Genomic DNA, 13,473 nt, shown 5'->3' with positions numbered 1-13,473 from the left:
GTCAACTGCTGCCTCTTCTCTGGAAAATTAAAAATGTTCCAGATTGACCACTCATATCTAGTATAGGAATTGCAAGGGATTGAAGTACTGTCTTGGTTTGGTTCTTTGTTTTAGAAAAGAAAATGTATTTACTACTTTCTAATAGATACCATGAAATTAAAAGATGCTTACTCCTTGGAAGAAAAGTTATGACCAACCTAGATAGCTTATTGAAAAGCAGAGACATTACTTTGCCAACAAAGGTCCATCTAGTCAAGGCTATGGTTTTTCCATTGGTCATGTATGGATGTGAGAGTTGGACTGTGAAGAAAGCTGAGTGCTGAAAAATTGATGCTTTTGAACTGTGGTGCTGGAGAAGACTTTTGCGAGTCCCTTGGACTGCAAGGAGATCCAGCCAGTTCTTCCTGAAGGAGACCAGTCCTGGGTGTTCATTGGAAGGACTGATACTGAGGCTGAAACTCCAGTACTTTGGCCACCTCATGCGAAGAGTTGACTCATTGGAAAAGACTCTGATGCTGGGAGGGATTGGGGGCAGGAGGAGAAGGGGACGACAGAGGATGAGATGGCTGGATGGCATCACCAACTCGATGGACATGAGTTTGGGTGAACTCCGGGAGTTGCTGACGGACTGGGAGGCCTGGAGTGCTGCGATTCATGGGGTTGCAAACAGTTGGACATGACTGAGCGACTGAACTGAACAGATACAGAGTGTAGGAATTGGTATTTCGCCTTAGAACCCATGTCCTACATTTTTCTTAGGCACTTTCAGAAAATGATTTGGGCAAAAGCAGAACCTATATGGTTAATGTTAAGGGGAAAAGGATGTTTAAGAGCAGTCTATTCCTCTCCATTTCCTTTTTCTGTTTCTTTCTGCTCGCTCCCCCTAAGAAAGTGAAGGACTTAGCTTTCCCCGCTCCAGGTCCACCACTGATGTGCACTGCACTCAGGCCTATCCTACTGTTGGTACTTACTTTCCTGCTCTTTTCCTCTAATTGTTCAGTGACTTGTCATCAGATGTCTGATAAATGTGTATCTAATTATACTATTCACAATAAGATGCAACCAATTATAAATTCTTTTCCTGACTGATATATTATTTACATTTTTTAAAAATTCAAATGAGTCTATAATAGGTCAAAATTTTGAGAGTATGGCAGAGAGGTTATATATGTTAGGGAAAATAAGAAAGGAAAAACTTTATGAGGAATAGTGTATTTGGTGTTTGTATTCTAGTTAGAGTGTATTTTTAATGAGTAGAACTATGCCTTTTTAGGAAATAGGTTTTTTTAGTTTTATCAAGATACAAATGATATAGAGCACTGTATACGTTTACCTACATTCAGTTCAGTTCAGTCGCTCAGTCTTGTCCGACTCTGCGACCCCATGAATCACAGCACTCCAGGCCTCCCTGTCCATCACCAACTCCCGGAGTTCACTCAAACTCATGTCCATCAAGTCAGTGATGCCATCCAGCCATCTCATCCTCTGTCATCCCCTTCTCCTCCTGCCCCCAATACCTCCCAGCGTCAGAGTCTTTTCCAATGAATCAACTCTTCGCATGAGGTGGCCGAAGTATTGGAGTTTCAGCTTTAGCATCAATCCTTCCAAAGAACACCCAGGACTGATCTCCTTTAGAATGGACCGGTTAGATCTCCTTGCAGTCCAAGGGACTCTCAAGAGTCTTCTCCAACACCACAGTTCAAAAGCATCAATTCTTCAGCGCTCAGCCTTCTTCACCGTCCAACTCTAGCATCCATACATGACTACTGGAAAAACCATAGCCTTGACTAGACAGACCTTTGTTGGCAAAGTAATGTCTCTGCTTTTGAATATGCTATCTAGGTTGGTCATAACTTTCCTTCCAAGGAGTAAGCGTCTTTTAATTTCATGGCTGTATTTACCATCTGCAGTATGAAATCATTTATTTCATTTAAACATGAAACATTTAGTGAACATCCATTATCTCATAGCTGCAAAATTAAAGAAATAGAAAAAAATTTTTTTTTCTTGCAAATGAAATAAATCTTAGGATTTACTCTCTGAATGAATTTCACTCACATATAACATATAGCTGTTTTTAAATAGATTTATCATGTTTATGTCACTAGTACTTACGTCTTAGTTGGAAGTACCTTTTGACTGCCTTCATCTAATTCTGCCTCCCCACCCCTGCCTTAACTACAAATCTGATATCTTTTTTTATGAGTGAGTTTTTGAAGTGTGATTGATCTACATAACTCTTCCTTAGTTGTGGTTACACAGTATTTCTCTACAGTTCAAAATGATCACCTAAATCTAGTTACAGTGTATCAGCATATAAAGATTTACATAGTTATTGATTGTATTCCCCACACTGTTCATTTCATATCTGTGACTCAGTGATTTTGCAGGTGGAAGTTTGTATATGTTAATCTCCATCACCTGTTTGTTTCCTCCAAGATTGCCTTAATTTTGAGCTAATCTTAGTCTTTTGGAAATGGAATAAAAACCTGGAGCAAGTAGCAGGAAGCTATGGCCTGTAGACCAAATCTGGCCCACTGCCTATTTATGTAAATAAAGTTTTATTTGAACACAACCATGCTTATTTGTTTTCATTGTGTCTATGGTTGGTTTCCTGCTGCAACAACCAGAGGTGTGTAGTTGCAGCAGACGATATGGCTGGCCAATAAATAAAGCCTAAAATCTATATCTACCATCTGCCTCTTTGCATAAAAATTTTGCTGACTACTAACCTAAGGTATTGGAGAAGGCGATGGCACCCCACTCCAGTACTCTTGCCTGGAAAATCTTATGGATGGAGGAGCCTGGTAGGCTGCAGTCCATGGGGTCGCTAAGAGTCGGACACAACTGAGCGACTTCACTTTCACTTTTCACTTTCTTGCATTAGAGAAGGAAATGGCAACCCACTCCAGTGTTCTTGCCTGGAGAACCCAGGGACGGGGGAGCCTGGTGGGCTGCTGTCTATGGGATCGCACAGAGTCGGACACGACTGAAGCGACTTAGCAGCAGCAGCAGTAGCAGCAACCTAAGGTATAGGATATCCTTGCCTTTTTTTGGAGATAAGTGCAAGATGATGGTGAATGAATCTGTTTGGTCTAAAACTGCAAAGTGTAGAGATGTTAATAGGTATTTTTCAGCACAAGGATTCCATTTTCAATAACTTTAAAAAATTAAATATATCTTTTTGCAGACTTCCTCAGACCCTTTAATTTATTACCACGCATTGGGAATCTTGAGGAATGAAGGCAGTAGTTAGCATTTCAGAAATACAACTGATTGAGAATTTTGCTTGAAGCACTTCCCATGTCTCCTCTTCGTCAGAACAGACATTGATTAGACAGTGAAATACTGAGGATAATGTGTGGGTGTTAAGGGATAAATGGGTGTGATTATCAATTCAGATTGGTTTAGTTCAGTCGCTCAGTTGTGTCTTAACTCTTTACGACCCCATGGACTGCAGCACGCCTGGCCTCCCTGTCCATCACCAGCTCCCGGTTAACAAAACCTAAAAGTCTTAGATTTAGTAAAACTAAACTTAATATAGGGTTGAACTTTTGGCTAATTACCTACTTTTTTTTTTTTTTTTTTTGTATTTTAGTTTTTGTTTCATGGTTGTGCTATTTGCAACTTCTGCGTTTATGACGTCTTGACTAGTGGATATTGGGTAAAACCTTGAATGCAGTTCAGTTATATTTTTTGCTTCATATTTTCTGAACTTTGAAGACTTTGATGATCTAGTGGTATTATCTTGTAAATTCATTAATTTGTTTGTAACTTTGCATATTTTTTGTGTTTCAGAACTTAAATAAACAGTCGTTTGACCTCGCAAAAGTCCTATTGAAAAGGACAGTCCAGACTATTGAAGCATGCATTGCCAATGTAGGTATTTCTGCCTATCTTTTTTCTGTAATTTTGTAGTTCTTAATCCATAAAGGTATGAATTTATTAGAACCCTTCACATAAAGACTTATTTAGCCTGTAAACAGTTTCATCTATTAAGAAGAAATATATAAGAGAACTGATATGTCCAAATGTAACCAAATGCAGCATAACTTTATAAGCTTTATAGACATGGTTTTTAAATGGCACAAGATAGAGGATGTTAGGTCTGCAATTCCCACCCTTTCTTCTTTGTATTTTATCTTTTTATCTCCTTATGCTGGTCTTTTTCACTTTCTCCCTTCATCTTTATCTCTGGCTCTCTGTATATATAGTTTCTTCCTCATGTCTCTAAAGTATTCTTCTGAGCCTTTTTGGCTTTCCCTCTTAAATAGTTGTTAATAGAGTAGTAAGTTGTTTTTGACTTTCGTGTATATATTGTTTTGTTTTTACCACAAAGTCAATAAAGTAATTCTAAAAAAATATTATAATTGTGCTGCCTTAATGTAACAAGTTCATTATTGAACATTGGTCAGACTCTTACCTGTTTTTTGACACTTTATATAAAACTGAATTGTTCATTTATGTTTCCACATCTTGACATCATTTTTTTTTACATCATGTTTTTATTTATGACAAGAATGATTGTAAGTGTTCCTTTAAATTCATATATAATTTACCTAATCATTTCCCTCTTGCCTTGCATTTAGGTTTTCTTCAGTGTTTTCTTTAGTACAGTCTTCTTGAATGTAGTATTTATTTACTGTTGAATTGTTTTCTACGTATAAAAGTCTAAGTATATTTAAATCTTATGAATTATTAGTATTAATTTACTAAATACTACAGTGAAATTTGTCTTTTTTCAGTCTCAAGTATTTTTTTCTCACTTCTCAAAAATAGCCATTACCAATAGATTTTCATATATCCTTCCAGAATTATTCATATGTGTATGTGTAGTTTAAAATTTTGTTAAAACTCTTTTCCTTATTCTTTTCAAGTTCTTCACAATATTTTCTAACTCTTAATATATGTTGTCTTTCAAAAGAAATTTATCATTTGATGATACTACCAAAAACATGCTCAGATCAGTTGCATACAATTGCCTCTGTAGCATTTTTACATTTTATTTTTTTTGTTTTTTTTAAATTTTATTTTATTTTTAAACTTTACAATATTGTATTAGTTTTGCCAAATATCGAAATGAATCCGCCACAGGTGTACCCGCGTTCCCCATCCTGAACCCTCCACCCTCCTCCTTCCCCTCCCCTCCCTCTGGGTCGTCCCAGTGCACCAGCCCCAAGCATCCAGAACCGTGCATTGAACCTGGATTGGTGACTCGTTTCATACATGATATTATACATGTTTCAATGCTATTTTCCCAAATCTCCCCACCCTCTCCCTCTCCCACAGAGTCCATAAGACTGATCTATACATCGGTGTCTCTTTTGCTGTCTTGTACACAGGGTTGTTGTTTCCATCTTTCTAAATTCCATATATATGCGTTAGTATACTGTATTGGTGTTTTTCTTTCTGGCTTACTTCACTCTGTATAATAGGTTCCAGTTTCATCCATCTCATTAGAACTGATTCAAATGTATTCTTTTTAATGGCTGAGTAATACTCCATTGTGTATATGTACCACAGCTTTCTTATCCATTCATCTGCTGATGGGCATCTAGGTTGCTTCCATGTCCTGGCTATTATAAACAGTGCTGCGATGAACATTGGGGTACACGTGTCTCTTTCCCTTCTGGTTTCCTCAGTGTGTATGCCCAGCAGGGGGATTGTTGGATCATAAGGCAGTTCTATTTCCAGTTTTTTAAGGAATCTCCACACTGTTCTCCATAGTGGCTGTACTAGTTTGCATTCCCACCAACAGTGCAAGAGAGTTCCCTTCTCTCCACACCCTCTCCAGCATTTATTGCTTGTAGGCTTATGGATTGCAGCCATTCTGACTGGTGTGAAATGGTACCTCATAGTGGTTTTGATTTGCATTTCTCTGATAATGAGTGATGTTGAGCATCTTTTCATGTGTTTGTTAGCCATCTGTATGTCTTCTTTGGAGAAATGTCTATTTAGTTCTTTGGCCCATTTTTTGATTGGGTCATTTATTTTTCAGGAGTTGAGCTGTAGGAGTTGCTTGTATATTTTTGAGATTAGTTGTTTGTCAGTTGCTTCATTTGCTAATCAATCAATGTTATACACCACATTAACAAATTGAAAAAGAAAAACCATATGATTATCTCAATAGATGCAGAGACAGCCTTTGACAAAATTCAACATCCATTTATGATAAGAACTCTCCAGAAAGCAGGAATAGAAGGAACATACCTCAACATAATAAAAGCTATATATGACAAACCCACAGCAAACATTATCCTCAATGGTGAAAAATTGAAAGTATTTTCTCTAAAGTCAGGAACAAGACAGGGGTGCCCACTTTCACCGTTACTATTCAACATAGTTTTGGAAGTTTTGGCCACAGCAGTCAGAGCAGAAAAAGAAATAAAAGGAATCCAAATTGGAAAAGAAGAAGTAAAACTCTCACTGTTTGCAGATGACATGATCCTTTACATAGAAAACCCTAAAGACTCCACCAGAAAATTACTAGAGCTAATCAATGATTATAGTAAAGTTGCAGGATATAAAATCAACACACAGAAATCCCTTGCATTCCTATACACTAATAATGAGAAAACTGAAAGAGAAATTAAGGAAACAATTCCATTCACCATTGCAACGGAAAGAATAAAATACTTAGGAATATATCTACCTAAAGAAACCAAAGACCTATATATAGAAAACTATAAAACACTGGCGAAAGAGATCAAAGAGGACACTAATAGATGGAGAAATATACTATGTTCATGGATTGGAAGAATCAATATAGTGAAAATGAGTATACTACCCAAAGCAATTTATAGATTCAATGCAATCCCTATCAAGCTACCAACGGTATTCTTCACAGAGCTAGAACAAATAATTTCACAATTTGTATGGAAATACAAAAAACCTCGAATAGCCAAAGCTATCTTGAGAAAGAAGAATGGAAATGGAGGAATCAACCTGCCTGACTTCAGGCTCTATTACAAAGCCACAGTTATCAAGACAGTATGGTACTGGCACAAAGACAGAAATATAGATCAATGGAACAAAATAGAAAGCCCAGAGATAAATCCACGCACATATGGACACCTTATCTTTGACAAAGGAGGCAAGAATATACAGTGGATTAAAGACAACCTCTTTAACAAGTGGTGCTGGGAAAACTGGTTAACCGCTTGTAAAAGAATGAAACTAGACCACTTTCTAACACCATACACAAAAATAAACTCAAAATGGATTAAAGATCTCAATGTAAGACCAGAAACTATAAAACTCCTAGAAGAGAACATAGGCAAAACACTCTCCGACATACATCACAGCAGGATCCTCTATGACCCACCTCCCAGAATATCGGAAATAAAAGCAAAAATAAACAAATGGGACCTAATTAAACTTAAAAGCTTCTGCACAACAAAGGAAACTATTAGCAAGGTGAAAAGGCAGCCTTCAGAATGGGAGAAAATAATAGCATTTTTACATTTTAAAAGTATTTTTTCTAATTTAATTTTGTTAGAAAGGAGTGGAGATATCTTTTAATTTGTGCTTTGATATTATATTCTCTTTGTTTCTTCTTCCTATAATGCTTTTAAATTATCAGCCTTTGTATCATCACCTTTTCCTTCTCTTTGTCCTCTGATTTAAAATGTTTCTGACTTTCTGGGGTTTTTTTTGGCTGTGCTGGGTCTTTGTTGCAGTGTTCAAGGTTTCTCTAGTTGCAGCAAGTGGGCTCAACTCATGGTAGCAGTATGTGGGCTTCTCATTGCAGTGGCTTCTTTTGTTGTGGAGTACAGGCTTTAGGGTGCGCGGGATCAGCAGTCAAGCCTCATAGGATCAGTAGTTGTGCCATATGGGCTTAGTTGCTCCGCAGCATGTGGAATCTTCCTGGACCAGGGATTGAACCCATGACCCTTGGCAGGCAGATTCTTATCACTATACTGCTAGGAAAGTCTCTTTCTGGGTATTTTGGGGGGGGGGGAGCAACTCATCCTCCACCTTCAGTTATTCTTTATTGCTAAATTCATAGAGAAAGTGTGTATGTGTCCACACATGCTCAGTTGCTTAGTCGAGTCCAACTCTGTGACCTCATGGATGATAGCCTGCCAGGCTCTTCTGTCTATGGAATTTTCCAGGGAGGCGTATTGGAGTGGCATTTCCTACCTCAGGAGTTCTTCCCAACCCAGGGATCAAACACACGTCTCTTGAGTCTCCTGCACTGGCAGGTGAATTCTTTACCACTGTGCTACTTGGGAAGCCCAAGTAAAGAAATTACTCAAACTTAAAAATCCAAAAGATTTAGTCATTTAAAATTTTTTGTCTGCTCTAAAGAAATTTCTCTATAAAATCCTCTGCTGCTGCTGCTAAGTTGCTTCAGTCATGTCCGACTCTGTGTAACCCCAGAAACGGCAGCCCACTCGTCCCTGGGGTTCTCCAGGCAAGAACACTGGAGTGGGTTACCATTTCCTTCTCCAGTGCATGAAAATGAAAAGTGAAAGTGAAGTCGCTCAGTCGTGTTGGACTCTTAGGGACCCCATGGACTGCAGCCTACCACACTCCTCTGTCCATGTGATTTTCCAGGCAAGAGTACTGGAGTGGGGTGCCATTACCTTCTCTGATAAAATCCTCTACAATGGATTAAATAAACTATTTAAATTGTTTTTTTTTTTTAATAACAGTTCATTCCTAGAATTGTCATCCTAATTTGAAAAAAAGGTAACAACTCAATTACTTTTAAAATTTTTCATATAACAGTCATAATTTGATGATATTTGGAGATTTGTTCTGTTTTGGTGACTACCCTATTATATATATTAGTAATTGAAACATCAGTTCTTTTTCATCTTCCTCACTTGTATATGGAATGCCTAATTTATAGTTTTCTTTTAACACATTTATAAAAAGCCAGTCCAAGTTTTTAAATTAAATGGATATTTTGTTTTTGTTTCTGTCTCCTTTAGTTTTTCAATCAAGTACTGGTGCTGGGAAGATCATCAGTAAGTGATTTGTCAGAACATGTATTTGATCTGATTCAGGAACTTTTTGCTATAGATCCCCATTTATTATTATCTGTTATGCCGCAGCTTGAATTCAAACTGAAGGTAGGACTGACTATAATTTCTAAGTTCTTTAACTTTTGAGAGAAACATACATGTTATATTGTTTTCCTTTAACTGTAAAAGAATAAAATGTGAGTTCAATTTATCTTATATTTAGTTAAGGTATACATCTTTTTTAATCATTCAAGTAAAACAGAGACTCTCATCTCAGTGATGTTTTTCATTGCAATTAAAATTATAATTTACTTAATTGTTAAACGCCTGATAAACACAGTGATACAAATAACATATGGAAAGTGGAGTTATCCCCAAAATGTATAAAATGTTATTAAATGATATATATTATTATATGTATATGTTTTAGAACATCAAATGATATCAGACTCAGTACTCAAAGGATCTTGATTTTAACTATTTGGCCCTTTCATAGTATAGATCAAGGACAAAAATTTTATGTTATGACTTGAGCATATCTGGGAGGGTTTTTTTTTTACTGTTGTTTTTTTAAATAGCCAACTAAACAAATTCATAATGCCTCAAAAAATACGAAAATCTTAACACTCAGTCCTTTCTCCTTGTTAAACTTTAGAAAAGAACATGTTACATTTTGCTTGATATTCTGGAATTTTTGAAAAATTTTTTTAATATCCAGTATTTTATTTAATCCTTAAATCAGACTGTGGTATATTTAGGACCAACACTACCAATTTTGATTTTTTAAGTTATGAAAAACAAGATAAATTATTATGAAAAGTTTAAGATGAATCATTTTGTCCATTTACACAGTTAAAATGTATTTGGGATTCGAACTCTGATTTCAAACTCTTAAAACAGGTATAAGATTTGTCCATTTTGTTTTATGACAAGAATTTGCTGTTCACATATGAAAGACATTTTACTAGGTTTCTCAGAAACTGTTGTACGGAAAATGTTACACAGAGAACAAAGTTTTGTTTTGTTTTTTAATAATAGGTTTATTTCCACAACAGTCTAAGAGTGGTTCCATACCAAATTATTTTATAAGGCATTAAAATATTTTCTCCCAGTCTAATATATAGAGTTTGAATATGAAAATCAAGCCTCTTTAATCCTTAAACAAGGCTGCTATAATAGATGGTGGGAATGGATTAGGAACTAGACTTCAGGATTTCAATGTGTAAGCTTAATGTAAACAGAATGAAGTTAAACTACATTGGCTGTCCATACCCCATTCTTCTATAAGTTCATTTACTTACATCAGAAGTTAAGAGCTGAATCTGGCCTCCCAAAAATGTTTTATTTGATAAATTTTATTTCAAAATGTCATACAAAGAATTTTCTCTTTTTAAAAAGTTGATAACATTGAGTGAATGAATAAATTTTAAAATCGGACTTTGTTGAAAACTCCAGATTAAACATTTTCTTTAAGAAAAAAAAAATCAGATGATTTGACAACGTTTGGCTAGAACTTGAGTAGTAGTACTTTAAATGGGTTATGAGCTTGTCTCTACCACAGTTGTCCTCAATTACTCTTCATCTTGTACCCTCTCTATGAAAATTTGATATTTTCATAGGCATACTTTAGCAGTAGGTGCACAAAAAAATTTTTTATAGATTCCTTAATTCCCTTTTTTTTTAAATTTAGCCCCTTAGTTAATGTTATTTCTATATAGTCTCTTTTAATACAATATGTATAACCCAAGACCATTGATTTTTATGTTTTTCTGTATTCTTACATAAATTTTTGCCTTTTTAAAACTTTATGTTGAACTAGTACCGTATCTAAATAATAGTAAGGGAATATTTTATTGTTTTACAGCAAGTGCTATCACCTATGTTCTTATTTGCTTCTGACTGTAACCCTAGCCTGCACCAGTATTACTTTTCTCATCCCAAGAAACAGATTCAGAGTAGTTCAGATACTCTCTCTATAGAATTGTGTGTGTGTGCTTAATTGTGTCCAACTCTTTCCAACCCCTTGGGCTGTAGCCCACCAGGCTTCTCTGTCTATGGTATTTTCCAGTCAAGAATACTGGAGCAGGTTGCCATTTCCTACTCTGAAGAGATCTTTCTGACCCCATACATCAAACCTGTGTCTCTTGCATCTCCTTCATTGGCAGGTGGATTTTTTTTACCACTTCACCATCTAGAAAGCCTATCTGTATATAATTAGAGTGCCCCTTTTTTGAGTCACCAGTATATGCTAAGCAGATAGCCTAGGAAGTTTTTTATGGCTGTGGTGACTTTCTGTAGATGTATTGCTGAATTGTAGCTACAGCTTCTTTGTAGTGAAAAGTCCTCTAAAGACAATAAAAGTGTTTGAGAAAATGCTTCAGAATCACTGTTTGATTTTACTTTTTATACTAGGCCACTGTCTGCACCTGTGTACACTCTCCATTGCATAGTCCACAGAGTGCTGTTACTCTCTCGTGTTTTACGGGGTACTCTGATAGCTGAGTTACTTAGCAGCAATGGCTATAGTTGTCAGAAAATTTGCCACATTTTACATTATAATTTTTTCATGTTAGCCAGAGATAGACAGGCATTTATATTTATTCCTCAATTTAAAACATTAAAACACAATCATAATTGCTTTATTTTGGTTGGAGAAAATTTTTACAGAGAATTGTTCTGAATCGATTACGTTAATTAGAAACAGTAACAGAGTTGGTTACCTTTTCCATCTAAGGCTGAAGAAAAATAAAAACTAGGTGGCCTTTTGAATTTCTTTTAGAAAGCCACTGATAAATTATTAATACAGAATTTCTGATTTTTACCCATTCTTTTAATTAATACTTTATATATATATTTGTATTCAAACAATATATTAGGTAATAGCTCAATGAGATAATTTTCACTTAGAGATAGATTACCAATATAGGTATGTATCAGAGACACCAAATAGTTTTTGCACCAGAAAAAAATTACCTTCATTATCATCATATTCCAGTCTCACTCAAGGAACATATTTAAAAATCAAAAAAGGCAGGGGGTGAGTGGTAAGTTTTCATTTAGTTTTATTTCAGTAGTTACATGTGAAATAATCACCAGGCTACTGAAGTGGTTACTTTCAAGTAAAGTAAAATTTCCACTTTTTCTAGTGCTTGAAATTTAAGGGATAGATTGGTTTTTCTTTAAAAAGAAAATAAATTATGTTAGCTAGTCAGTTGAACTTACAAAAGGCAGCACTGTTCTTCATTGTAGTCATATTGCTTGAGAAAGACTTTGTCGAAGAAAATCATTTTTGTAGTTTTAAGTTTTAAACCTTGAATTTTCATTTTTACCTGTTTGATAAGTGTGCCTGTCTTTTAACCACAAAACCCCTATCTCTGAAAATTAAAGCATTCTTTAAAAAAAGATAATACCTCCTCTAGTCTTTCTTTTTTACCTTGCTATCTTTTCCCATGAGTATGTATTGACTTTCTGGTATTACTTTAGACACACTGTATTTGAACATTTTAAAAATTGGAAGTTGCTTTTTGTTATTGTATTTGAACACTTTAGAAATTAGCAATTGCTTTTGGTTATTGTCTTTATTTTCCTAGGGAGTGTGTAACTTTTAAAACATTTCATGCACCATGTGGTTTTAGAATAATTCGATATATATTAATGTGGCTTCACTAGTGAAATGAAGGACATTTTTGTAATGTATATTGATTCAGGATAAGAAAATAGGCCCCTATCAAAAATGAAGTTTTGCTTTTTTGTAGTGTTCAGTTCACTTGACTTTATAGATCCTTGTAAGATTCATTCTCTTCTGTTAAAATGAATTTTTCTGAATCATGACATTCTTCAGTATTTTGTGCTCCAGTCAGGAGGGGATCATTGATTAAAACTTCATATACCGAAAAAAAAAAAACCTTTCAGATATCAAAACCTTAATTGATATGGGTTTATGTTGGAGATGAAATTGTAGGGCAGAAGTTACTTGTAGGTCTTCCATTCACAGAATTTTTTCTAGGACTCTTAGGGAATGTTAGAATTAAATCATTATCTTCATATTTCTACAGCATCTGTGCAGATTGCAAGCAAGCAGAGAAAACAGGCATAAATTAACAGTTGAGAGGGAATGAAATAAGAGCAAAGGACCTGATGATCTAATGTGGAATTAAATCAACTTCTGCATAGTAAATGAGAGAATACAATATTTTAAAGTTTTCATCATTATAAGCAAAAACAGTGAAATTGCAGCTTCTTGGGACTATTTTATGTTATTTTTTTATAATCTGATGAATAAATCTCAGGTTTTATTTATTTTCTTTTTTCTCTTAGAGCAATGATGGAGAAGAACGATTAGCTGTTGTTCGACTTTTAGCTAAATTGTTTGGCTCTAAAGATTCCGATTTAGCAACACAGAATCGTCCTCTGTGGCAGTGTTTTCTTGGACGGTAAGAGAATACAATTCTGTGGACTCTATGTTTTGGAGGCTAGTCAGTATGGCCCACCTGATTAAAAC

At 35.4% G+C, this 13,473-nt stretch overlaps 1 protein-coding gene across 4 annotated transcripts in view; it reads left to right on the top strand.

Annotated features, from left to right (window-relative positions):
* Positions 1-13,473, top strand: part of PDS5A (PDS5 cohesin associated factor A) — a 133,756-nt gene that overhangs the window by 50,868 nt on the left and 69,415 nt on the right. For all 4 annotated transcript variants that reach the window (XM_070372283.1, XM_070372281.1, XM_070372282.1 and 1 more), the window contains exons 7-9: positions 3,799-3,879; positions 8,940-9,080; positions 13,290-13,405. In XM_070372283.1, coding sequence (XP_070228384.1) covers positions 3,799-3,879; positions 8,940-9,080; positions 13,290-13,405 — 338 coding nt within the window. The remainder of the gene's footprint in view (positions 1-3,798; positions 3,880-8,939; positions 9,081-13,289; positions 13,406-13,473) is intronic.

This window comes from Bos mutus, chromosome 6, assembly GCF_027580195.1.
Source record: "Bos mutus isolate GX-2022 chromosome 6, NWIPB_WYAK_1.1, whole genome shotgun sequence".
NCBI classification, from domain to species: Eukaryota; Metazoa; Chordata; class Mammalia; order Artiodactyla; family Bovidae; genus Bos; species Bos mutus.
This window is presented reverse-complemented; position numbering and strand designations above follow the sequence as displayed.